General features: G+C 40.1%; 1 protein-coding gene across 1 annotated transcript in view; it reads right to left on the reverse strand.

Annotated features, from left to right (window-relative positions):
• Positions 1-27,103, reverse strand: part of UGT8 (UDP glycosyltransferase 8) — a 108,897-nt gene that overhangs the window by 54,258 nt on the left and 27,536 nt on the right. Inside the window, exon 2 of the mRNA XM_019962276.2 lies at positions 19,472-20,295. Coding sequence (XP_019817835.1) covers positions 19,472-20,293 — 822 coding nt within the window. The 5' untranslated portion in view covers positions 20,294-20,295. The remainder of the gene's footprint in view (positions 1-19,471; positions 20,296-27,103) is intronic.

Consider the following 27,103-nt stretch of genomic DNA (forward strand, 5'->3'; position numbering starts at 1 on the left):
GGCTGGATGGCATCACTGACTCGATGGACGTGAGTCTCAGTGAACTCCAGGCGATGGTGATGGACAGGGAGGCCTGGCGTGCTGCGATTCATGGGGTCGCAAAGAGTCGGACACGACTGAGCGACTGATCTGATCTGATCTGATACGGAAGTTGGCAGAGAGCTAGAAACTGCTGTCCTTCACTTCCACTTAGGGCTTTCTTTCACAAGTGGAACCAGCATGGAAATCCCAACAGGCAATAAAACTGAGAGATTACATGTAAGACCCTTTGGAGATTTAGGGACTCTGTTATTTCACTCTGAACCCTTAGCATCTAATGGAGTACCCTGCACAAGGAAGGAGCTCAGCAAATATTGCTCAGTAAGTGAGTGAGCAAACCAAGGGCACAGGTATGAAGCACTGGGCTTTTTCTTTTATAGGGATGAAGAGTGTTCTCAGCTGAGATGCCCATCAGGTTAGGCAAGTCTATGAGCCCTAGAAATCCTGGGTGAGCTTGGGATGGGAGTTTAGGAAAATCTTCTGCAATGAGAGATGTCGAAGAATGGCAGTTGGACCCGAGCATGGCTGTGCTGGTGGCAGCCAACCTGTAAAGCTTAGTGAAACCAAAAAATGGCAAATGAGCAGCTAGTGGGACTGAGTAACTTTCCAATCAGCAGAGAACACTCAGCATGAACCAAAGATCAGAGTGACCTAAAATGTCAGCCACAGTGGTGTTAGGAGGAGGTCCTTGTTCCCTGCCAAATGAGATGAGTTTTAAAATGTGCCTCACACACGGTGACCTTCAATAAATCACTATGGAAAGAATGGCAGAGGGGAAAAGAGGGACAGAAGGAAGGAAGAAGGGAGGGAAGGAGGGAAGGAGAAATGAATGCCCCCAGATTTGCTACTCCTTAGAAAAAGCCTTAGTTCTGGGTTCCCTGAGGGTCTTATTAAAAGTCAGTGGACTATCCTTGGCACTTCCAATTAAAAAGCTCTTAATGGACACTATCTGCCTTTCCTAGGTTCTAATGCAACACTCTTTGGGTCCCTACCCATGTTTTCCATCAAAGCACTTCCAAATGTCATTTAAGGTGTTTAGAAGTTTAGTATCTGTCTTCCCATGGCACTTAAGTGCCCTGAGGGTACAAGCTCACTTTGCTAAATCTTCTATTCCCAGGAGCTGACAAGGTCTCTGGATTTAAGAAAGTGCTTCATGTATATTTGTTAAATAAATGAATATTTATAACTTAATTTCTAAGTGCTAAGACCTTAAAGATAAATGCTTTTTTAGTGGTTTTACATGAATAAAGCAAGTACTGCATGTCATCCTGTCTTTTATCAGATATATTCTGTGGAAAAATTGATTTCAAGAAATGTGGCTATTTTAAAATGCACAATATTATTCTTACAGAAGAGATATATGAAGCTACATATTTTAGCCTGTAATTTTAAAGATTAGTTAATTTTAAAGAGTCCAGGCTCTTCATTTTGCAAATGAATGGGCATGCTAAGTTGCTTTAGTTGTGTCTGACTCTGTGAGACCTCACTGGACTGTAGCCCGCCAGGTTCCTCTGTTCATTGGATTCTCCAGGCAAGAATGCTGGAGTGGGTTGCCATGCCCTCCTCCGGGGGATCTTCCCAAGACAGGGATCGAACCCACTCTCTTCATTTCCTACATTGGCAGGCAGGTTCTTTACCACTACTGCCACCTCGGAAGCCCTTGCAAATGAATACACTGGGCCTACCTTGATGAAGTAGTTCTGGATCCCTTAACCTAAGTTAAAATACAAACTATCTGAAGCCTGTTGTGAATTTGCATCTTTCTGAGTATTTTCATTTACATGATAGCTAAAGCATATTGTTGATGGATGGACTCATAAAAGGTGCTAGGGACACTTATTCTTTGCTTATACGGCGACTTCTATAACATATGAGCTCAATTATGTTTTTGCGTCACTATAACAGAGTGACGTCCTGGGTCTGCAACACTAAATAGCCCAAGGGGGCTATGCTCTTGGAGTTATTTATATTTTTCTTCTAGTTATTCTGGAAGGGTATCCTTTTTCTATCAGATTATTTAATTGTTACTTTTCATGATTTTTGGCATGCCAACATGAAAAACTTACTTGCTTTTTTAATCTTCCAGAGTCTTAGAAATAAAATAACTAAGCTGTTTCAAAGGTATATAATTAGAATGAAATCACTGTGAAGGAAGAAAGTCTAAGGGCATCTACTGTGAGTCGAATACATGAATTTTAGTTCCTGGACATTTTGGCATTTATAGTGGCTTCCCAAATGTCTTTTTGACTGAGATTTTAGCTCCTGGTTCTCATCCAGATAAGCAATACTGCCAGAAAAAAAGCCTGTTTGTTATTGAAGTTGGTAGGAGAAATGGCACTAAAACTCTGATCTTTGGGTCTCCAATAAATGTTCTCTGAAAAATTCAGCTCATCTTAATATATACTTTTTTTAATTCATAATGTATAGTTCCTACGTAATATCTCAATTATCTTTTATATAATACTCTGTCATTTGTAGAAAACAAATACCATTTCAACAGATCTTCAATGAACATTTTTTGATACAGACAAAAACATTATTATCCCCCTCCTTTTACAAACAAGATAAGTGCAACTGGCAAGTTTGGGTGACAAGTCCCAAGATGACAAAGTGAGTAAGTGGCAGACATGAGACACTTCAGTCTCTCGAATCCCAGAAGTCTTCTGTTACTACAAGGACATAGGTTTAATAATGTGAATTACTGGAGTGGCGCTAGTCTACACCAGCTCAAAGCAAACAACCACAAAAAACTAAGAAGCTGGTATTTGTTGAACTTCAGAAAATCACTACTTCAGTACTTTCCCAAAGGCATAACTGTAAACCAGGAAGTGTTTTCCACAAAATCTGTGCCATTTAAACATTTTCAATGCATTTAAATATTTTCTGCACATCTTAACTTCTCCACATATTATTTGTCTGGCTTATTTAATCCGTGGAATCTGCAAGAGTGTTAAGCACCCATTATATAAGCACCATGTCAGACCCCACAACATTCCTCACAGTCACTCATAAGGACTGTGAGATCTGATTTCATAAAAAGCTAAAATTGCTGCATTGCCAGGGTAAGTTAGACCCTTTGAGAGTATAATCATTCATGGGAGTGGGTAATAAGAACTGGTATTAGGGACACCCAGAGTGTACTCTCTCATTTTTCTGGAACCATTATCTTCCCCTTTTCCTAACCAAACTAATTATGCTGTTGATATTGATTCTTCTGACGTATGCCTTACTGTCACTAGACCTTTGATTTCAGTATAAAATATTCACTACTCCTAGAAAGGTAATAGGTTAAATTGTTATCAGCCATTAACACAGCACTGAATAAATTAGTCCTCCTCTGCTGCTGCTGCCGCTAAGTCGCTTCAGTCGTGTCCTACTCTGTGCGACCCCATAGTCGGCAGCCCACCAGGCTCCCCCATCCCTGGGATTCTCCAGGCAAGAACACTGGAGTGGGTTGCCATTTCCTTCTCCAATGCATGAAAGTGAAAAGTGACAGTGAAGTCACTGAGTCTTATTCGACTCTTAGTGACCCCATGGACTGCAGCCTACTAGGCTCCTCCATCCATGGGATTTTCCAGGTAAGAGTACTGGAGTGGGGTGCCATTGCCTTCTCCCTCTACACTACAGCTAACTAACTGCACCTAAGGTCTGCAAACAAGGTGGCTTTTACAAAGAAACGGAGAAGGGGATTTGGGAGCACTGGGCAACCCAAGCCTGAGTAAGGCTGACCGAAGGGGCTGCAGTGAGATTCAAATTAAGGCAAAAGGGCAAAGGGGAGCACAGGAGAAGGTCTGTGTCTTTAGTGTGGGGTGGATGTCAAGTTGAGGCTGCTGCTGAAAGGGAACAGAGTAAGCAAAGTGAAAAACTGAAAGAGGAATTGAAAAGCCATATGTAAGCTTGACAGTCCTGACTAAGGCTGGCCATATTCTACCGAGGTTACTGAGAAAGGGTGATATTGATAAAGCATTCCCAGTGGGTTAAAACATTTTGCTAAAGATCACCTACTTTCCAAACCCGGCACAAATTCTTATTAATGAAAAGACTACTTCGTAAAGATCATTTATTTATGTTTCTCAAACAAAAATGGTATTGTCTCAACTCCACTGGGTTTGCTTTGTCCAGTGTGATGTTCTAATTAGCAATTCTTAGTGTGATTAAATGCTAAACGCACAGCTGTGTGAGGCTTCAGCTGGTAGTAACCAGTAGTGCCTAATACTGATTTTTAAAGAGAAAAACAAAAGTACTCAAATACTGGATATAAAACTTTTGAGGCCCTATTCAGCTTAAAGAAGTAAAGTTATCAATAAAGGCACTGATTATGTACAAGATGTGCATAAAGCTAATAGCTATGTAATATTTTTCATCTCTGTTAAAACGCTATTTGGACTAGGAAAAAAAAACAAGCCTAGGCTAGGTAGCTGGCTTGATTTAATCCATAAACAACATACTATATATGATTTCCATTAAATCTTCATAGTTTAAAAAATATTTTATTCCTAAGCAAGCCTAGAGGGATAAACTATCTATATTCAAAAATTATCATAGGAAGCCCATATATTTTTTGAAAAAAAATGAACTTTTCAGCATTCAACTAAAAATGAGTTGCACATAATAAACTAATAGATAAATAACTTCACTTTTTATCTTTACCCAACTTTAGTCCTCATAACATCTAACACTTTTCTAAAAGAGTTTACAACAATGGAGACTTTTCTATAAGAGAAAAGTGATCCAAACTGCATTTCAGCATAAATTTCTACCCTTTTAATCTGTAAAGATCCATTAAATAAGCTTCATTTGAAGTTTCAGTCATGAAGTAAGTTACTTTTTAAAAAATCAACTAAGTTGTAAAAGAAATAAAAACTTATTTGGTGAGGCATTTTTAACAGAAAATAAGTTTGTGCTTCAGATGACTGATTATTAATCTTATATGTATGTCTACATATAACTAACCCAAGTTTTCATGCGTCTAAGTTTTGGCAGCAAAATGGCCAAATTCCCTCATTTTACTACTCTACATAATATTCAACTAAGTATGAACTTTACCAAAATGAAATCAAGTTGCAAAGGCCTTCAGCATTTTCCTATGATTTCAGTTTTTGCCTTTGAGAAGAATATTTTACAAAATCCATTCACAAATTATCATGAAAAAGCTAAAAGATATAATCTTTGAAGCCAGGAAAAAAATTATGTGCATTGTTTGAGGCGTTCTACAATTCTCCTTAAGATTCCAGTTCGGGAAAGTATTCTTCAATAAAAGTGGTAATTCAATTATATTCCCAAGGGAAAAATGCACCTTGTGTATTATACAAAATAAAACCAAATGATGATTTGAATTTTATCAGTTTTTTAATTTTAAAAATTTAATCAGTGTTGAGAAACACAAAAATTATTTCTCTTAATAACTATTCTTTATGATTTACCAAAAAATCAAAGGTTCACCATATGTAAATTGTAAATTCAATCCTCTTCTGTAGCTATGCCTCATCCATTCTCTGCAAGCCTCCACTTTAATGAACTACGACTTAAAATACACCTACAGAGAGGTCTGCTTGACTTTGATTCTGTCAACATTAATTGCATCAAAAATAAAAAGTTTTAAGTTAAGAATAAAAGTCTGGATTTTAATGTATGTATGGTGCTGAAAATGTTCTATTTCCCACCATCACTGAAGTGGAAGGAGACTTTAAAGACCAGTTCAGCCCTCACCCACTCACCTACCCACAGCTTGGTGATAAAGGAAGGGGAGCCCACAATGAGAACGTGATCTCCCCAGGGCCTAGCTGGATGCTGAATATTCAGCTGACCTCTGACCCAGAGGCTAGGGATGCCAAACATCCCGGCTGTTGATAAGACCAGTATAATTTATAGTTAGCTCTCTGTAATTCTGATTCCTCCACATCAGGCCATAAGAGGAGCCACCCAGTTCAAACTCCTGTTGTTCAAGGGTCAACTGTATATATTCGTCTGATTCCGAGGAGTGCCCTTTCAACTGTACCGGTGGACTGAAGTAGCAGATGTGAGGCTGATTGTTAAAGATGAGTACAAAAAGTACTTTGCTGCTATTATCTACTTATTATTGTTGTTGTTTAGTCACTAAGTTTTGTCTGACTCTTTGCGACCCCATGGACTGTAACCCTCCAGGCTCCTCTGTCCGTGGGATTTCACAGGAAAGGATACTGGAGTGGGTTGCCATTTCCTTCTCCAGAGGATCTTTCCGACCCAGGGACTGAACCCACATCTCCTGCATTGGCAGGCGGATTCTTTACTACTGAGCCACTGGGGAAGCCCCAAAGAGATCATAGGTTCTTGTATATTGATTAAGCAATTACCTACTTAGCAACAACTAAAGCTGTCCAGTGATATATACGACCACGTTTATATGCCTCCAACTAACACATGGGAACACCTGATTTGGTAGCAATGATAACTGATGGACTTCGCTTCCAGAAACACCCATTCCTTGGATCCTAAAACATGCCTTTTTCCTGGTTATGCTTCACATCTCAGGTGCTGACACTTCTCAGAGTTCCTGGAGGTTCCTCTGCCTTTAACCAACCTCTACATGGTTGAGGCCCGGGGACTCAAACCTAAGTCCTCTTCTCTTTCTACACCTCTCTGTTAGTAACCTCATTTTTTCCCACCGCTTCGGTACAGTCTTCTTGAAGATCATCCCCACATTTGAATAGCAAGTCTGGCCTTTCCTATCAAATCCATCTTCAGAGATACACAGGTTTCTCAAATTCAGTATGTCCCAAACTGAACAATGTGTTTTCCCTCAAAAATCTGTTCATTCCCTAGTCTTTCCATCCAGCAAATGCCCCCTCCTGGTTATTTAAGCAGGAAACCTGGCTGTTTGAAAGTGTCCCCACTCCCCAGATTGGACCTTAGTTAATTCTACCTCCCAGTGCATTTGGAATCATCTCTCTCTCACCACATCCACATTCATCAACCCATCTCCTTCCTGAGCTTCAGCAACATGCACTCAACTGGTCCTCCCAGCTTCTCGCTTTCTCTTCTATAATACTATCTTCACAAAGCAACCAGAGGGAGTCTTTCTAAATGCAAACCCCATCAGGTTTTAACTCATTTGGTGAAATCCACTGGCTCAGACGGTAAAGAATCCGCCTGCCAATGCAGGAGACCCAGGTTTGATCCCTAGGTTAAGAAGATGCCCTGGAGGAGAGCATGGCAACCCACTCCAGTATTCTTGCCTGGAGCATCCCATGGACGGAGGACCCTGGTGGGCTACAGTCCATGGGGTCGCAAAGAGTCAGAAACAACTGAGCAACTAACACTTTGACTATTCAGTGAAATCTATACCCCTTGTAGTGACAGGCTCTTTGCTCACCTCTCCAAACCCAGCTGAACCACCTGCCCAAGTCTCAGGCCTTCAGCGCTTCAGCTTCACTGATCTTTCAAAGTGCAAGTGTCTCCCTACCTGGGGACAGGTGGGTACCCTGCCGGGAAAGCTTTCCGCCCTGTGGCTTCACCTTCTCCTGAGATCCTACCCAGTCACCCGAGAAGACTCCTGTTCTCTATCATTGCGCCCCACTGGTTTCCTTGCTGGTAGTTCAGCATCAAAATTGTGCATCTTATTATCCATCTACCTCTTTTCTAGTCATTTCTCCTCTTAGACTATAAGCAGCGCTTGATGAAGGTAAAAGAGGAGAGTGGAAAAAGTTGGCTTAAAACTCAACATTCAAAAAATTACATCCATGGCATTCAGTACCATAACTTCATGCCAAATAGATGGGGAATAAAATGGAAACAGTGGCAGATTTTATTTTTTTGGCCTCCAAAACCACTATGGACAGTGACTGCAGGCATGAAATTAAAAGATGCTTGCTCCTTGGAAGAAAAGTACGACAAACCTAGACAGTGTATTAAAAAGCAGAGACATCACTTTGCCGACAAAAATCCATATAGTCAAAGCTATGGTTTTCCCATAGTCATGTACAGACATGAGAACTGGACCGTAAAGAAGGCTGAGTGCCAAAGACTAGATGCCTTTGAACTGTGGTGTTGGAGAAGACTCTTGAGAGTCCCTTGGCTAGCAAGATCAAACCAGTCAATCCTAAAGGAAATCAACCCTGAAATATTCATTGGAAGGACTGAGGCTTAAAATGAAGCTTCAACATGTTGGCCACCTGATGCAAGGGGCCATCTCATTGGAAAAGACTCTGATGCTGGGAAAAATGGAGGGCAGGAGGAGAAGGGGGCGACAGAGGATGAGATGGTTGGATGGCGTCACTGATTCAATGGGTATGAGTTTGAGCTAACTCAGGGAGACAGTGAAGGACCGGGAAGCCTGGCGTGTTGCAGTCCATGGGGCTGCAAAGAGCTGGACACGACTTAGCGACTGAACAACAAGCACAAATGAAGAAAGTATGATTTGCACTTAACATTGCTAACCTGGTGCCAGGCACATACTGGGCACTCAAAAAACATGCCCTGAATATATAACTAGAGAGCTATCTATCCTTTCTATGAGTGGCCATCCCTTTGTGTTTTGCAAAACGTTTGCCCTGTCACACACAAGGAGAAGTTCTCAATGGACTTTCCACTGAAAAGAAAACCTTAAGTTAGTTTAACTGTTCCTCACACTGGGCTAACAATGCTAGGCAAGGAAATTAACTATTAGCCTCAGGATTTTAATAATATTTATCAAGCCATGTGAGCTGCTTTTTACTGATAAAAGCTCTGGGAATTTACCATTTAAAAACATTTTATCCCAGTTTTGCTAAATAACCTGGGCAAATGCACAAGCTTTTACAACTTGAAATTATATTAATTCAAAATATATGTATAAGGGCCTATGCTTTACAAAGTGCTGCAGAACTAGGTATGAAAGTGGGTGGGATATAAATGATGACTAAACTGGGAAACCTGTTCTCAGAGAGTTTCTTCCACTACTCTTTCTGAAAGGTCTTCAGTTTTTCAGAACCTAGTGATTTTCTTAGAGATCTATGCAGCTGAAATCTTTTCAGATACTATCAAAAGGACTTTTCTCTAGATCTAATTGAGCATAAAGCAATTCAAAGCAACAGACAATTATTAAGTAGTTACTATATTCAAAGAAGTATAAAATAAGGTCAGCTCACTTTGCCAGGTTTATTCTTACTGTATCATACATCTAGGAGGAAAAAGAGAGAAGCACATTGAGGGAAACTATTCATGACATTAAGTTTTCCCCTCTTGCGTTTGAACACCGTAACTCTTCCAAAAGTCACTCTGACAAAAAGTCATCCATATGAAATAATCTAAGAAAATGACCATTTTAATAGGTACTCTGCTCTTTCAGGTGGACAAACATTTTAAGGAAAAAAGCAGACATGCTTTCTCTGTCTCATGCCTCTCTCTCTCTCTCTCACAGCACTTTCTAAAACAAATGCTCTGTTAAAAGGCTAATTAACTGACTGCATTTATACTGATAGAAACAGAAATCTTGACTCTCCCACTAACCGTGATTCCTACAACAGCGATAAATGCTGCTTTACAAAAATACACCTTGACAGAAAGCCGAAAGACAACGGTGGAGGAATGTGTATGCCGTGCTGGTCCAGGCAGCGTGCGCTGGCAGCACAGCTGGGTTTTAATTGTGCAGAAGGTCTCTTGGGCTGCAACTGCTTCATTATCAGGATCTAAAGAACAGGCCTTCCAGCACCAGCACGCAGGGTCCTGGTCTGTACAGTTTTATCATCTCTCCTTGGGTGCCCAGTTCCTACCACTGAGTACAAGCACTGTGAGAGCCCTTGCCACACTTTTCCCTGCTCGGTGAAATGACGCTTTATCCGCACGGGGTGAGGAGCAGCTTTCTAGACTCTGATTTCAGGGGAATAAAAATGTATTCTGGGTTAAGAAGTACCTGAAAAAGTCCACCCCACTACTTCAATGCCTATCTCTCTTTGGCTATCTGTCCTGTTTGCCTGCTACAAAAATACCCATTATAAAGCCACTCATGGCCCAGGACAACACTGGGTTTATCAGGCAGGGACCAGTTTTGGCTTATGTGCATGCTCAGGGTTTGCTGATTTATAAGAGAGATGCCTTCAAATTAAAAAGATAAAAGTGGTTGTCACAGTGTAAAAAATACAGGTTTCTCTTGAACAACATGGGTTTGAACTACATGGATCCACTTATACACTGATTTTTTTCAATACTAAATAGTACCATAGTACATGATCCATGGTCAGTTGAATCCACAAATGAGGAACTTTGAATAAAGAAGAACTGTGTACACAGATATTACTATAAATTACATGTGGATTTTGAGGGCACAGAGGGTCAACATCCCAACCCGTGTGTTGTCAATGGTCAGCTGCATTTTCTGAATAAGCAAGCTAATACAAAGACTGACTCTAAAACCCAAACCCTCACTTTGTTTTATTTATAAGAGATATATTGACATCTTATAAATACAAAAAAATTTTGATGGGTAGTGAGCATTTACAGAACGCTAACACTCTGCTTGTTACTAGATTTTGGACAAAGGATTGGACATAAAAGCTGGCACATGACTTCTTAGAATTTTAGAAAAGGGCATTTATGTAATATGACTTTAAAATCACAGCCTGCTTTGATCCAATGCTGTATATTAACCTGAGATAAAATATTTTTAGAGTGTTATTAAAAAAAAAAGTGGTGGAGATGAAGGAAAATAGGGAGTAGAGTTAAAGGATATTAGTTCTGAAGACCTTACCTACTATTAACATGGCTGCACATGGATGTTCTATTTAGACCTGCTTCCTACAGAAAGGGCTGATACATCAACAGCGTCATCATAATTTCACAAAACAAAATTATAAGGTAATGAGTTCTCCAGATATACAATGGAATCCATGGCTCTCCTAGTCCTTGAAATCTACATACATATATACATTTATGGTGGTACCATTTATACTGAAAGTAATTTTCTAGAAGAGAAAAAACCCTATAATGATGAGGAAAAGATTATTCTCAGATAAAATACATTACAGGCTGTAATTAAAATGTATAATTCGTGCAGATCATCTGAATCTAGGTCAGTGGTTCCCGTAGTGTGGTTAGTCCTTAGACCAGCAACAGCAGCCTCATCATGACCTAGGAACTTGTTACACATGAGTAAGGCCCATCTCAGGCCTCCTAACTAGCCCTCCAATACGTGTTTTAACAAGAATGTAATGGGATTCTGATATGAACTATACTGTGGAGAGTGAAAGAATCAGACAGAAGCAACAACTTGCACAGCTTAAAGAGATCTAGGCACAAGTAAGGATAAACACTGAAGTTGACTGCAGAGTCTGCACCGCAGATCTTAGAAGAAAATTTCAAACTTTTTTTTTTTTTTGAAGTTCATGTCTGACTTTTTGTGACCCCATGGACTGTAACCTGCAAGGTTCCTCCATGGAATTTCCCAGGCAAGAATACAGGAGTGGGTAGCCATTCCCTTCTCCAGGGGATCTTCCCAAACCAGGGATCGTACCTGGGTCTCCTGAATTGCAGGCAGATTCTTTACCATCTGAGCCACCAGTACAGGGTTATCTAATAATCTAGTGCATCAGGGTCGGAGTGTGGAGGAGAATCTGGGTAGAATCTTTGGCTAGGAGGCAGGTATTTATTTGTTCAGAGTGTCTCCTTAGGTCCGACAGGAATGAGAAGGACAGAGGAGGAAAAGGAACAAGGATGGAGCCTGCAGAACAGGGCTGGCGTCACTGCCCCTCCATTTAAAGGACTGAAAACCCACAGATAACATCACTGAGCCTAAAGAAGCCAGCATCTGGAAGCACCAGGAGGGCACTCCCTGAACAGGACACACCTGTCAGCTTCTGCTCATTTCTTAGGGCTCAGATGTCCAATCCCCATATAGTTCACTTGCTCTTGTCCTTCTACTTCAGTGAGAAAGAGGATGAAGGAAAGGGAAATAAACGTCCCCAAGATGGAAGGAGAAGGACCAAGGGCCAACCCCTGAAGTGAGTAGGGGTGATGCCATAGACACTTCCTCCCCCTCTGAAACCATTCTTCTGTTTGCCAGGTGGAAGATAGCAGGTGAGGGTGATTTAGTAACCAGAGCTCATCTTCAGTAACGAGAGTTATTGGAACAATAATAAGAACAAGAACTATTCCCACCAGGCATTGCCACGGCTCTCATTCCCCGAAACCCTCTGAAGTAGGCACTGCCATCCTCACTTTAAGGAGGCTGACACCCTCCCTCTCCAAGTCTTATTAAGGCCAAGATTAAAGCCCAGGGCCATTTGGCTGAAAAAGCCCATGTTTTTCCATCTGGCTACTTTGCCACAGCCCCTGGACATTTTGGTATAAAAAATTCCGTAAACAAAACTATGAAATGGGTGGCTTGTCTCCAGAGCCACCACTTCTTCAGAAGCTCAGGCTCACTCGGTCCTTTATGTCAAAATCTGCACTCAAACTCATGGACAAACTGAAAAAAATGACAAACTCATGGACAGTAGCGATTTGCATTTCCAAACTAGAACTGTTTGGCTTGGAATGAGAGTATTTGTGAAAAAGATTTTTCTAAAAAAACCGGAACAACTATTTAATTGTGAGAATTACTATTTGTAAATATGATCAGTTAAAATACATTTTCCTTGACATCACCACTGTCTAACATCTAAATGAATAACTCTACTGGGCATCTTAAAGCTTAAATACTCAATAGCAGAGGAAGAAAGGCGTTTAAAAATTATGTCAGACTGCACTTTCAATTATATACTCTCTAAAAGTATCAGAAAACTCTTCCAAGCCTATAATGCTTACAGAAGCAACTGATAAGCTATTCAAAACTACAGCGCTGCTTAGAAAACCTCCCTATCCGTGAAGTAAACAGTAACTTGTTGATAGTTGCAACACTGCCCAATTTACTTCCTGGATAGATTCACTTAGGTAATCTGCTTTCTCACTACAAAATAAAGACAAAATATATGATCCACCTACAAAACTTCTGCAAGAAATATCTGCAACATTTTACATTAATGAAGTACCATGGCTCTTTCACTCAGTCCTGTCCGACTCTTGCGAATCTATGGACTATATAACCCACCAGGCTCCTCTTCTCATGGGATTTTTCCAGGCAAGGATACTAGAGCAGGTTGCCATTTTCTCCTCCAGGGGATCTTCCCAACCCAGGGACTGAACCTGTGTCTTCTGCATCTCCAGTATTTGGCAGGTAAATTCTTTACCACTGAGCCACCTAGGAAGCCTATAAAATCCCACAGGGAATCTATTATTTATGCCCAACTATCATGTTGTGGTGAATCTTTCAGCTAAGAATTAGTAGTTGAAATTAAATCATTCATCTCTTGCAAATGTTATAGTTCTCAATCTTCTGATCCCTGCATAGCTACCAATATAGCACATGAATAAAGACACCCTAAAAAATTATTTGTAGGTGATGGTATCCAAAATTAAGAACCAACTATAAAACATATAGATTAAATTATACTTACTTAAAAGAAGACAATTTAATCAATATAATACAATAGTTATAATCCTATCTCTAGCTTTATACTTCAAGAAATAATTTATAAGCAACTATTTAAATAGCCTTCAGTTCAGTTCAGTCGCTCAGTCGTGTCTGACTCTTTGTGACCCATGGACTTCAGCACACCAGGCTTCCCTGTCCATCACCATAATTTCCCATATTTGCTGCAACCCTGGATCAGTCTGTTAGCCCCAGTAACTGTGGTCCCATACATAACTCAGCCTAGACATTCATTCACTCTAGGGGAAGTCAGCTTTCCATTTCCATATGTAATAATAAGGAAAGGCTTCTAGGTTACTCAATGAAAACTACATGTAAAAAGCCACTGTTTTGCTCCTCAGTTTTATTCTTCTTCTCATAAGCTGATCTGTTCACAAGTGGGTTAATCTAATGAATCTGTTGCACAATGTCTCTTCCCCCCACAACCCCCCGCCGCCACCAAACCTTTCTCTGTGAGGGAGTTCTGGCAAATGACAAAATGAACAACAGTGAGGATCTCATGACCCAGTCCTTGGGCTCTGGCTCTTTCTTATCTCTGTTCATCTTTTTATCTTATCTGTATCTCTCCCCAGGACTGTTTCCCTAATTTAAAAAAATGTCTGTACAAATGGTGCAATGAAAATGCCTTTCACACCCCTAGCCTGGCAATAAAGCCCCTGGAGAAGGCAATGGCACCCCACTCCAGTACTTTTGCTTGGAAAATCCCATGGATGGAGGAGCCTGGTAGGCTGTAGTCCATGGGGTCGCTGGAGTTGGACACGACTAAGTGATTTCACTTTCACTTTTCACTTTCATGCATTGGAGAAGGAAATGGCAACCCACTCCAGTGTTCTTGCCTGGAGAATCCCAGGGACAGGGGAGCCTGGTGGGCTGCTGTCTATGGGGTCACACAGAGTCGGACACGACTGAAGCGACTTAGCAGCAGCAGCAGTAGCAGTCCAACCAGATGAGGGTCATACCCTCCCAAGCCATCTTAACACAGCAATAGTGCCTGAGCACTACTGGCCCTATTTCATATCTGGAACACACTAGGGACCATTTAGCTCACCAACTGGGTAATGAGCAGTGAGATGATCATCTTTTCTCAATACCATATCATTAAGTAGCTATCCTAATTCACTGTAAGAACTTGGAATGTTAGGTTACTTAATGGCTGCAATGGCATCTGAACATAAATTTGGAATAAACAAATAATGATTATAATATTAACAATATTGTTATACTCACTGAATCACCTATTTTTTGGCAACGATTTCTATTTGATGCATTTAATTTTAAACAGTTATTGAATGACTACCATTTTCCAGGCACTCAGGGTACAAAGGTTATCCACCTTATTGTCTACCCTTTAAGGCATCCACACCATAGTAGGGGAGAAAACCATGTGAAAAACCAATAATTAAGATACAATCTGTTAGGTGCAACGATAGTTCAGGGCTGTAGAAGCTGAAAAGTGGCAGAGATCAGCAGCGTAGCAGGACTAGACCACTTTCTGCCAATGGGAAATCACCTAAAATTTATCACCTCGAACATGTGAATTTTAATAATCAAAAGACTCCCTAAGTAAATGTACTATTCTTTGGGAGTATTATTATTATTACCTCCTAGTCAACCTACTAAAAGCTATAGTCACCCCCTACTAGATGTTATTATTTACTTCATCCACATTTAATACTTGAAGGATCTAGTCAAATGGGGGACTATTTACAGACTTCCTTCCTGGTGGAAGTAAACTTTTAAAAAAAAATTGTTCCTGTTCTCTACCACACTGTAATGATACAGATAAGCTGCAATATGGATACAGTCCAATCTAAACCTCTTCCTCTAAAAGTCATTACTCCTATTGTAGGCAGTCGGTAGTAAATAGCATGAGGAGTCAGGTACATGCATTTAGAAATCATTCGATTATCAGTGTAGACCATTTCTTCACTCTACACCAAGACAACATTTTGTAATCAAAAGGATCTGGATTCTGGCTGATTTCTATCATTAAATCTCTGAAACACAAGTGTTAGTCTCTCAGTCAGGCACGACTCTTTGCAATCCATGGACTGTAGCCTGCCAGGCTTCTCTGTCCATTGGTTTTCCTAGGCAAGAATACTGGAGAGGGTTGCCATTTCTTCCTCCAAGGAGGGGTAAAAATGATGTGACTTGACTATCATATTAAGTCCTCACAATCTTTGAGCTATCAAATAAAGATGAGTGAAATTGTCTCTGCATAGTTTTGAATATGTTGTGCTTAGTTGCCCAGTCATATCCAACTCTTTGCAAGCCCGAGGACTGTAGCCCACCAGGCTCCTCTGTCCATGGGCTTCTCAAGGCAAGAATACTGGAGGGGGTTGCCATTCCCTTCTCCAGAGGAACTTCCCGACCCACAGATTGAACCCAGGTCTCCTGCATTGCAAGGAGATTCTTACCGGTACAAGCTACAGGGAAGTTCCTTGAATATGCTATAAATGTGTAAATGAGTAAAATGAGTAACGAGAGTGCACGCATCTTGACAAAATATCTAATTCATAGGAACACGATCCGTGTTTCACCTGGCTGTGCCACAAACTGTGTGGCCTGGATGAGACACTCAAATCCTTTTAATCTCATATGTGACAAGTGAATGGGTCACTTCCGGTATTTTGAGGTGGAAAAGTGGAGCTGAACTAGACGCTCTCTAGAGTTTCTTTAGGCTCAAACGTTGTGAAAGCCTCTGAAAACATGTCTTTTAGACATTTTCTCTACCTTTTTATCCCAGGCTATGAAAAGAAGTCTCACTGTCAAATCATTTCCAGACATCTGGAAAACTTAAGGCACTGCCAGGGTAAGACACCAAGGCAGTTAACAATTAAGGTGTTATTAGTGAATCATGTGTTCTAAGAGGCCATTTGTGGGCTCTATTATCTTACTGTCACAACTGTGACCTGTAAATAATACAGGCATTTGAGAAACTCATTAACTTTTACAACGCTGAGGTACAGTGTATTGTATCAAACAAATCTACTAGAGAAATCTCAATAGAAATGCACGTGTTCCAAAGCATATAAAACCTCACAAGGGTAGGGAAAATATGAACAAATAAGACCCACCATTCTTCAAAATTCTCCCTATCGAAGAACTTTGTAAATGGAACACTGAAGTGAAAACGGCCCTTCACACTTTATAACCTCACAGATTTTCAATGATAATAATATACTTATCCCTGATGGTTCAGTGGGTAAAGAACCTGCCCGAATGCAGGAGACACAGGAGATGCGGGTTCGACCCCTGGGTTGGAAAGATCTCCTGGAGGAGGAAACGGCAACCCATTCCAATATTCTTGCCTGGAGAATCCCAGCAATAGAGGAGTCTGGTGGGCCATAGTCCAACAGGATGCAGAAAGTCAGACATGACTGAGCACACACACACAAAATATACTTATCTAGGTTCACATACCTAACACATACTCATGCCAGATGTGTATATTTCTGAGTGTGACACCTGTCGGAGCCAAAGCAGTAATTGTAAATAAGGAGCACATATTCAAAAGAATAATTACAAAAAGCCCAGAGAGGAAAAAAAGAACAGGGAAGCCCACAAATTGGGTCAAACTGGTGCCAAACTAGAAATCATGGCAAGTCAGAAAACATCCTGGATAATAACATTATAGGAAGTTCCAAAAACCATGCAAAAGATGCTTTTAAAGTAAAACAAAGTATAGAGTAACCCAGTTTATCCACGTGACATATGTTCCAAGACCCCCGGGGGATGCTCGAAATCTTAAATAATACTGAACCCTATATATACCATGCTCTTTCCTACACATACATACCTGTGATGAAGCTTAATTTACAAATCAGGCACAGTAGGGTATCAACAATAATAACTAAAAATAAAATAGATCACAATACACTGCAATAGACATTATGTGAATGTGGTTTCTCTCAATATCTTATTGGGCTCTACTCTCCCTTCGTGTGATGACATGAGATAAGACATGACCAGACGGAGTAAGGTCAATGACACAGGCGTTACGATACAGAGTTAGGCGACAGCAGGAGGATCATCTGCTCAAGGTGATGCTGGATCACAGAGCCATGATGATGCCGTTGGCTGGAGGTCAGAAGCAGACCACGTGGATGGATGGGGATTCAGGGCAGAATGGAGCAGGGCTGCGTTGGACCATATAAGATATCATACTTCACTACTCAAAACAACGTACAATTTAAAACTTACACATTGTTGATTTATGGAATTTTCCAATTAATATTTTCATATTATGGTTGATCGAGGATAACTGAGCTACAGATAAGGAGGGACTACTGTAATGAAGCCATAAGGACCCACGCTATTTTACTAAGCATACAATAGTGTTCTGTACTTACAGTTCAAGCTGCTATAATACAGGAAAAATGAACGTCACTAATTCCTTCTTCCATATAAAGAGGGGAGACAGTATTCAAACAAAAATTCAAAGGAACGGGCAAAATGGCAGTGCTCTGGTTGGGAAAAGATGAGGACTTGAAGGGAGCAGGGCCGATATGCCCGACATTAGGAATGGCTCAGTTCAGGTAGAGATAAACTTGGTTCCGGGACTTTTATAAGCTATTTCTGAAGTTTGATTTTAGATACTTTTAGGAAAGGGGTAATACATCACACAGTGACTCTGAGAGAGACTAATTAAATTTTCCAAGTGGGCTTGATAATGGCTGAGACAGCCTGAGATTAACCTTTATTCTTTACAGCTGGCGTCAGAAAGAACAACTGCTCTCTCTCACTGTCTTCAAAAGCGGCAATCTAGGGTTTATAGGTCAAAGATCTGGCAAGTTCTATCTCTTCATGTTCCATGAAATATATCAAAGTGTTATTTATTAAATGTGCTTCTAATGCAGGCATGAGAGAAATCTACAGGCTATATCCCAATCACCTTATTTCCCCAAGAGAAAATTCTGCCGGAGATTGTGCTTATGTGACACCTATAGGAGAAAATCTAGACTGACTCTTCCTCAAGACTCTGGCAGATTTCTTTAATGTAGTGACCAGAGTTGGAAACGAACACTTTGACTGTTGTTGTGAGTGGCTGCTTCAAGAATTTTAAGAGTAGAAACAGTTGTGGTAGAGAAAACCACAGAACAGGCCCTACACTTCTGATAAATGCCATCAGAGGTTGAGTTTAAATCCAGAGTCAACCTGAGGCTGGAAATTCCCCCCACAACAACAGATATGCAATATGGCTCCTACAGGTTTTGAGATACCTAATTGAAAAAAAAAAGGGGGGGGGGGGGGCAAACTAGGATGAAGTATAGAACACAAGTGTATTTGCTGACAGCTCAGCCAGAAAGAAGAAATCAGGTTTGACTCGGAGAGTAAACAGGTTTTGTTAAAATGTAATTACTTCCATCCTGACATGAAATCACAGTGAGACATGATTTCTTTAAATAGTTTTACTAACTTAAAATCAGCATCCTAGTCTGATGGAAGTTACTACCTCATTTTCATTGCTGGACATAAACTGTTTAGTGGTCATGACTGCTGAAAGAAGAGCCACTACTAACATTGTTCTTATTTGAGTTCCCAGGACCTAACCTGGACGTAGAGACTTGTGTTTGTGCTTTCTGGGGGAGATCAGAAGGAACTCTATGTTTACTTAAAAGTGAAATCACTTACACTCATTAAAATGAACTCTCTAACTCCATTCCTCTCAGAGTTGTAACTTAATCAAAAATCTACTTCTCAGAGAGTCTACTGACCATATGGCACAGTGGCCTCCTGGTGTTACGGAAATGCTCATTCAAAGCAGGAATGCGTTCCAGAGGAGTGGGGTACCCACAAATAAAAGGGCCTTGGCAGGTTCTGTTTCTTAACCACTTTTTAGAATAGCATCTATTATCCAACAATACCCAATCCTCTGTCTTCTAAAAATCCAAACTGGCAAACTGACATTTATATTAAGAAAAGATCACCAAGGAGTTCAGCAAACCTTACTTCTGGTAGTGGGCTGGCCGGTTTGGTTAGGATTCCTCCTACATAAACAACATTAGGCAGGGTGGGTCTCGGGAACTCCAGGGCTACATCTGTACACAGCATCCACAAGCTGGACCCGTAGACCAAGTCGTACATGGACTTCTCCGGCAGCAGGTTGTATTTCTGCATGATCCTTTCATATTTGGGAAGAACCAGAAAGCTGATCCCTATTCTGGAAATGAGGTAAACGCCGGTGTTTTTCATCCTTTGCAGCAGGTTCATGTGGTCTGTGAGGAGTGAGTTAAACTCTGGGACGTAAGCCAAGGGTGCAGGAGCGCCCACTTCAGCAGGATACCAAAGGCCGGTTGAAAATACAGCATATTTAACCCCCAAGAGATGAGCTATCAAAAATCCACACATGTCATTAGGGTCCACCAGCAGCAGGTCAAAGTTCTCCTGTTTTAGACCCTGAATCAGGGCGTGGTTGCCAACCATCATGTCACAGTTCTTGGTATAGTGATCCAGTATGTCAAGCAGTTCGATTGCTGTCAATCTCCCAGAGAAAATATTCCGCATTTTGGACTGCAGGAAAGCATCCGAGGTGGTACTGTTGAAGATCCCTGGGTAGCGCTGGAGGCTGTAGTGATTAGATGGCGCGATGTCTCTGCCTTCAGAGAGGAGGAACACTGTGTGGTGGCCTCTCTCATGCAAGGCCGAGGCTAGTGTCTTGAAAATGTACATATGGCTTTCGAACATAATTGGCGGCACGATGATGATTTTGGCAGCCCTGGCTATCCCAACAGCACTCCACAGGAGCATGAAATACGGAGTGTAAGACTTCATAGCTGAAATGACAACCAGAAAACTGCTTAAAACAGACAGCAATCCTCACCATTCAAAACTATCACAAAGATGCTTTCTCACAGGATCTGATGATCCAGTACTTTGCCTAAGGATGGCTTTAAAAAATTATCCCAGTATATGTTCTGTCTCTTCATTTCTGAAACGCGTCTCTTAAAATATAGAATTGACAGTAAGACTGCCATAAACTGAAATAGATTTAAAATGTATCAGCTTTGGAACAACAATAGAGAACTCGTTTTTTTTTTCTAATTTGAAATGAAACCTGTAAGATTGAATTTGAAAAAAAAACTCTCTTCATTGAATAAGAGCTATAAGCCATCTATGAAACCTTTGTATATCTTTTAATTGAACATCAATGTTAATCCCAGGAGGAGGAGCCAAGACTTCTTATTTTGGGGTATATCAGCATGTATGTCTCTTTTAAAATCATTTTATCACAGCAGCAACATTCCCCAAGTACAACAAAAGAAAGATTATGTATCAGAAAATCATCCTTTCAAGTAGTAATTCTATAGAAAATAAGTTTTTCCACAAGAGAAAAAAATGACTTTTAACGTGACTTTCTCCTTTATCTAAATACCCTTAAGTATCCTGGCCAACTCTGTTTATGTAATTTATATCAATTTGCTGACTCATTTCAGGGCATTATCTAAAAGAGAAACCTTTAATACAAAAGTTCAAGAGGGTTAACTGAATCTCAGTAAATACTTGTGAACAAGAGGGCTGCTGAGTGACTGTGTCCTTGACTGTCCTCTCTGAGTTGTACTTGCAATTCAGGTGCAAAGGACAAGTGCACAGAATGGCTCATGTTTCCTCTACTCTTCTGCTTTACTTAAGTATAGACAATAGTTAGAATCACCTTCTACCATTTTTTTAGAAATACCTATGCGGGCCACTGCATATGGAAACTCACCCTATCTTCCCAATATAATTTACATTTAGATTCTAAATTAGCCTCCAAATAGGGAAAGACCTAAACAATAACTACCCATGAGAACTGGACTTTTCTACTTCAAAGAACAACTCAAAATAGATTTACATGCAATCACCAAACCAATATCTGTGTTTACCCATCATATATTACCCATCCTGTTTGTACAAATTCCCGCCATCTAAACAGAGTTTAAACAACTATACCTTCTCAACATTCAAACACTGCAAGAAACCTAAAAAAAAGACGTTAATAGCAGGCAAACGATAGATTTTTCCAATACCAAGATTAAACTATAAAATATATTTCCAGATGCTTTTCAAACCAATTCCAAATGATACTATATCATTAAGTTATCATTACTATAACAGTAAACTGAAGTAATATGTGTTATAAACATATGAAAGCCTATGTTAAATGTTGCCTGAATTAATGTGAGCCTTTAAAAAAATAATTTGGAGCAAACACTGTTTCTATAGCAATGAAGTTTATTCTATAATTACAATGTCAATGAAAGAAGAAAATTAAATAGCCAATCTTAGAGCAAACCTTCCAGGCCTTTATTCTCCTGTATTGTCTCTCCAAATGTGTCTCTCTGGTGTAGCCTTCTACCAATGGTGGTGGGGGTTTAGTTGCTAAGTCATGTCCAACTCTTGTGACCCATGGACTGTAGGCCGTCAGGCTCCTCTGTCCATGGTCTTTCCCAGGCAAGAATACTGGAGTGGGTTGCCATTTCCTTCTCCAGCTTCTTTTCCCGACCCAGGGATCAAACCCGGTTTTCCTGTATTGCAGGCAGATTCTTTACTTTCTGAACCACCAGTGAAGCCCAGCCTTCTGCCCTTGCCAAAAGAGGATAAAAATTAGGAATTTTAAATAGACAAGTTATAAGAATGAGATCTATGCAGAAAAGTTATATCGGCTGAACTGCCCACTGCTGTGACTAATAGAGCCTATTACTACTGGCATGTCCAAGAAGACCAACATCATGATGGACCAATGTTAGGCAACTGCTCTGCCAATTGTATTTCGCATTTAGCTGAGCAGATGGTGAGCATACTTAACTCCTTCAGCTGTAGTCATAACTATTACTTGAACATAAATCACTAAGAAACAAAAGATAACAGTAGGGAAACAAATACTTTCACTGCATTTCCTAATTTTTTCTTTTAGTATTTTAGTAATTACTGCAAAGTAAAAAGAAATCATGCAAAATGACTGTTTAATCACAACTGCTTATGTTCTAGAACCACACTGTCCAACAGAACTACCTGTGATGATGAAAATGGTCTATCTCCTTACCATCCAGTATGGGAGCCTCTAGTGAGCAATTCCCGGAGAAGGCGATGGCACCCCACTCCAGTACTCTTGCCTGGAAAATCCCATGGACGGAGGAGCCTGATAGGCTGCAGTCCATGGGGTCGCTAGGAGTCGGACACAACTGAGCGACTTCACTTTCACTTTTCACTTTCATGCATTGGAGAAGGAAATGGCAACCCACTCCAGTGTTCCTGCCTGGAGAATCCCAGGGACAGGGGACCCTGGTGGGCTGCCGTCTATGGGGTCGCACAGAGTCGGACACGACTGAAATGACTTAGCAGCAGCAGCAGTGAGCAATTCCAACGTGATTAGTGTGACTGAGGAACTTCTAAACTAGTATTGTACTGCATGTGTATGTGTGTTAGTCACTTAGTCATATCCGATTCTGCAACCTCATGGATTGTAGCCCAGCAGGCTCCTCTGTCCATGGGATTTTCCAGGCAAGAATACTCGAGTGGGTAGCCATTCCCTTCTCCAGGGGATCTTTCTGACCCAGAAATTGAACCTAGGTCTCCTGCATTGCAGGCAGATAATTGACCATCTCAGCCACCAGTGGCTGTCGTATAACAAAATGAGGTTAGAAAAGGTACATAGACTCTGTACATGTAAATTTTAAAACTATTCAGAAATGCCAATATTCATACAATAAAATATCTTCTAAAAATAATGTCTACTAGGTCATCATGTGTCTTCAGGAAAAAGAACTGATTACCAACAAAGAAGCATCATTTGCACAAGTGCATTATTCACTATTAAAATACAAAGGTAATTATGAAGGATTACAACAGCACTTTAATCTCATAAATACCACCGTTATGGATAACAGAATGACTAACACAACTACCAATAAATGGTATGATCCTTGCTAGTCCAGAAATATCACAATGCATCAACTGAATAGTTGGACTTCATTAATATTAAAATCTTCTTCTCTGAGAGAGATAATGTCAAGAGAATGAAAAGATAAGCAACAGATTGGAAGAAACATTTGCAATATATATATATATATATATAAAGATTGCTACCAAGATATGTAAGGAAGGAACTCAAATCTCAACAAAAAAAAATAAACAACCTGATTTAAAAGGGGCTAAAGATCTTAATGGACATCTCACCAAAGAAAATACAGGTATGAAGTAAACAAATGAGAAGATGCTCCACATCATACGTCGTGAGGGCAATCCAAACCAAAACAATAATGAGGACTTCCTTGGTGACTCAGCGGTAAAGAATCTGCCTGCCAATGCAGGAGACGTGGGGTCAACCCTGGTCCGAGAAGATCAGAACAACTAAGGCCATGTGTCACAACTATTGAGCCCGTGCTCCGGAGCCCAGGAGCCACAATGACTGAAGCCCTAACAGCCCGTGCTCCCCAACAAGAGAGGCGATCCCGATAAGAAGCCCGCACACCACAGCTGGAGAGCAGCGCCGCTCACCACAACTAGAGCAAAGTCCATGCAGCAACGAACACCCAGCACTGCCAAAAATAAATAAATAAATAAAATTATATTTAAAAAAGCAACTATACTGCAATAAAAAAAAATAATGATACCACTACACATCTATTAAAGTGGTCAATATCCAGAACATTGACAACACCAAATGCTGGAGAGGGTATGGAGCAACAGGAACTTTCATACATTGCTGGCGGAGGTGCAAAATCGTACAGACACTTTGGAAGACAAATCGATGGTTTCTATAAACATACTCTTACCATGTGACCCAGAATTTGTGCTCCTTGGCATTTACAGAAAAAAAATGAAAACAGATGTCTGCACAAAAATCTGCACATGAATGTTTATAACAGCTTTATTTATAATTGCCAAAACTTGGGAGTAACCAAGCACACCACCTAAAGTCAGTTGAATAAATAAAAAAAGACTGTGGTACTTCGCTATGGTGGAATATGATTCACCACTAAAAAGAAATGAACTATCAAGCCATGAAAATAGAAGGAGGAAATTAAAATGTATATTTACTAAATGAAAGAAACCTATTTGAAAAGGCTACATATGGTATGATTCCAATTATATGCTGCTGCTGCTGCTAAGTCACTTCAGTCGTGTCTGACTCTGCGCGACCCAAGGACTGCAGCCTACCAGGCTTATCCGTCCATGGGATTCTCCAGGCAAGAACAATGGAGTGGGTTGCCATTCTTCCTCCAGGGGATCTTCCTGACTCAGGGATCAAACCCAAGTCTCTTGCATCGCAGGCCAATTCTTTACTGCTGAGCCATCGGGGAAGCCCATCATGTCAAGTGTCACTTTATATAAGACACATACATATAAATATTATACACAGGAATGATATACACCAAAGGTCAGGGTTTTTTTCTGGAGAGTACAAATTATAAGAGATTTTAACTTAACTTTTTCTACATTGGTCACATTGCTCTTCTCTTAATAAAAATAAGGAGTGTCATTTTTAAATAATGTGATAAGAAAGATCCCATTCACAGTAACAACAAAGTACATAAAATACCTTTAAAATTAACTAAAAAACATATACATTGGCTATTCTAAGTAAGGCAAGTCTTTCCCTGAAGATATACATGAAAAGAATATTAAGTGTATAGCAATACCACATTATTTTAATGGAATACAATATTCTAAAAAAGCCAATCCTTTCCATATGATAAATAGATTGAATAAATTCATCTCAAAATTCCAGTGGATGGTTTTGTTTTGTCTGGAATTTGACCAAACTATATCCATGTTTACTTGTTACAACAGGCTAGAAGGGAGATTTCACTTCTGAAAATGAAACAGTAACAACTTGGGACAGAAAGGTAAAAATTTTGTAATTAAAACACTATCTGGGCCTCTCCTTCAGGGTCAGTCCACCCTCATGCCTCATAATACTATGAGGCATACATATATGCGTACACTACATATGTGTATATATATACACACACACATAGGTAGTACATACATACACAATTACACAATGCAATAGTACTCAGCCATAAGAGAAACACAAAATAATGACATTTGCAGCAACATGGATATAACTAGACATTATCATACTAAATGAAGTAAATCAGAAAGACAAATACCATATGATATCATTCGTACGTAGAATTTAAACTGTGATACCAAGGAACCTACCTACAAAGCAGAAACAGACTCACAGACATATAGAACAGATCTGTGGTCCCCAAGGGGAGGGGTAGTGGGAGAGGGATGGAGTGGGAGGCTGGGGTTAGCAGATGTAAGCTATTATATACTGAATGATAAAAAAGGTTCTACTGTATAGCACAGGAAATTATATTTAATATCCTGAGATAAACCACAGTGGAAAAGAATATGAAAAAGAATGTGTGTGTGTGTGTGTGTGTGTGTGTATATATATATATATATATATATATAAACTGAATCTTTCTGTACAGCAGAAATTAATACAACATTGTATATCAACTATACTTCAATTAAAAAAAAAAAAAAAACACACTATGGAGCTCGTCCAAGAATCTTAATGCAAATCAATGGTAGTCTGTAAGAATTTCTTGAATATAGCATGAGATGAAGGAAGTACCACAAGTAAATGAGGAAAGAACTCACTCAATGTGAAGTATTATAAACTGGATATTATATATATATATTATATATATAATATTATATAATATTAGAAAAAGAAAATCACTAAAAATTTTACCTTAGACTTTCCCCAAAGTAAATCAGACTGATGATTGTCAAAAGAAATTTTTTTTCTAATAAAGTCATTAAGAGTGTTGAGCCTTAAATGATCTCTGGAAGGAAAAAGATAATTTTGAGTATAAAGCAAAGGAAAAAAAATCACTATCATTAGATTTTATTACATAATCACTAACTATTTTTGGAATGTTTAGAACATCTGGAGCAGAAGTTTCCAGTCCAGGATGGCTAACTGAACACAGGGGTCTCTAGTCCTTTCTTCCTAAAGCTCCTTTGGAATTACAGTAAAGTCTATTAAAGGGAACAAATACCCCAAATCTCTGAGAACTGACATGAAGAAGTGAGGTGTGGGCAAGACACCAGTCAACAGCGGAATGGAGTTTGGACACTGTGTCAGTAATCTGACAAATGCTTATTGAGGGATACAAAAGAATGAAAGAAATGGCAGCCCAAAACACACAGAGGAAGCTGCAGTAGAGATGAAAATTGCTTCCAGATGGCTGAGAGCTTCAGAGGACACTCCAGGAGCAAGAGATGAAGGGGACGCGCTCCCAGGGAAAAGCAGGGGCTGTTGCATTTACCCCCCACAGTAAAGATGAAGACCAGCTCTCCAGGAAAACTGGATCATCTGCCTAAAGAGGAGTTAGAACTGATGACTAAGGGTAAAGCCCTCCTAACGTTGGCGTGTGGTGGTGGCAGAGGGCTCCTCACCCGTGGACCCCAGAGGCAGCATCAGGCACTAGACATGCCACCCTGCCACGTGCAGTCTGGACTCAACCTCCCAGTTAGTCTTAAGGAGCTCAAAACTTGCTGAATGACTGAAAAAAATGAGACTTTTTCCTTCATGAAAATAGCAAGGATGTCATTTTTAATGATAAGGCTCAGTCT

This window comes from Bos indicus, chromosome 6 (genome assembly GCF_029378745.1).
Source record: "Bos indicus isolate NIAB-ARS_2022 breed Sahiwal x Tharparkar chromosome 6, NIAB-ARS_B.indTharparkar_mat_pri_1.0, whole genome shotgun sequence".
NCBI lineage: Eukaryota > Metazoa > Chordata > Mammalia > Artiodactyla > Bovidae > Bos > Bos indicus.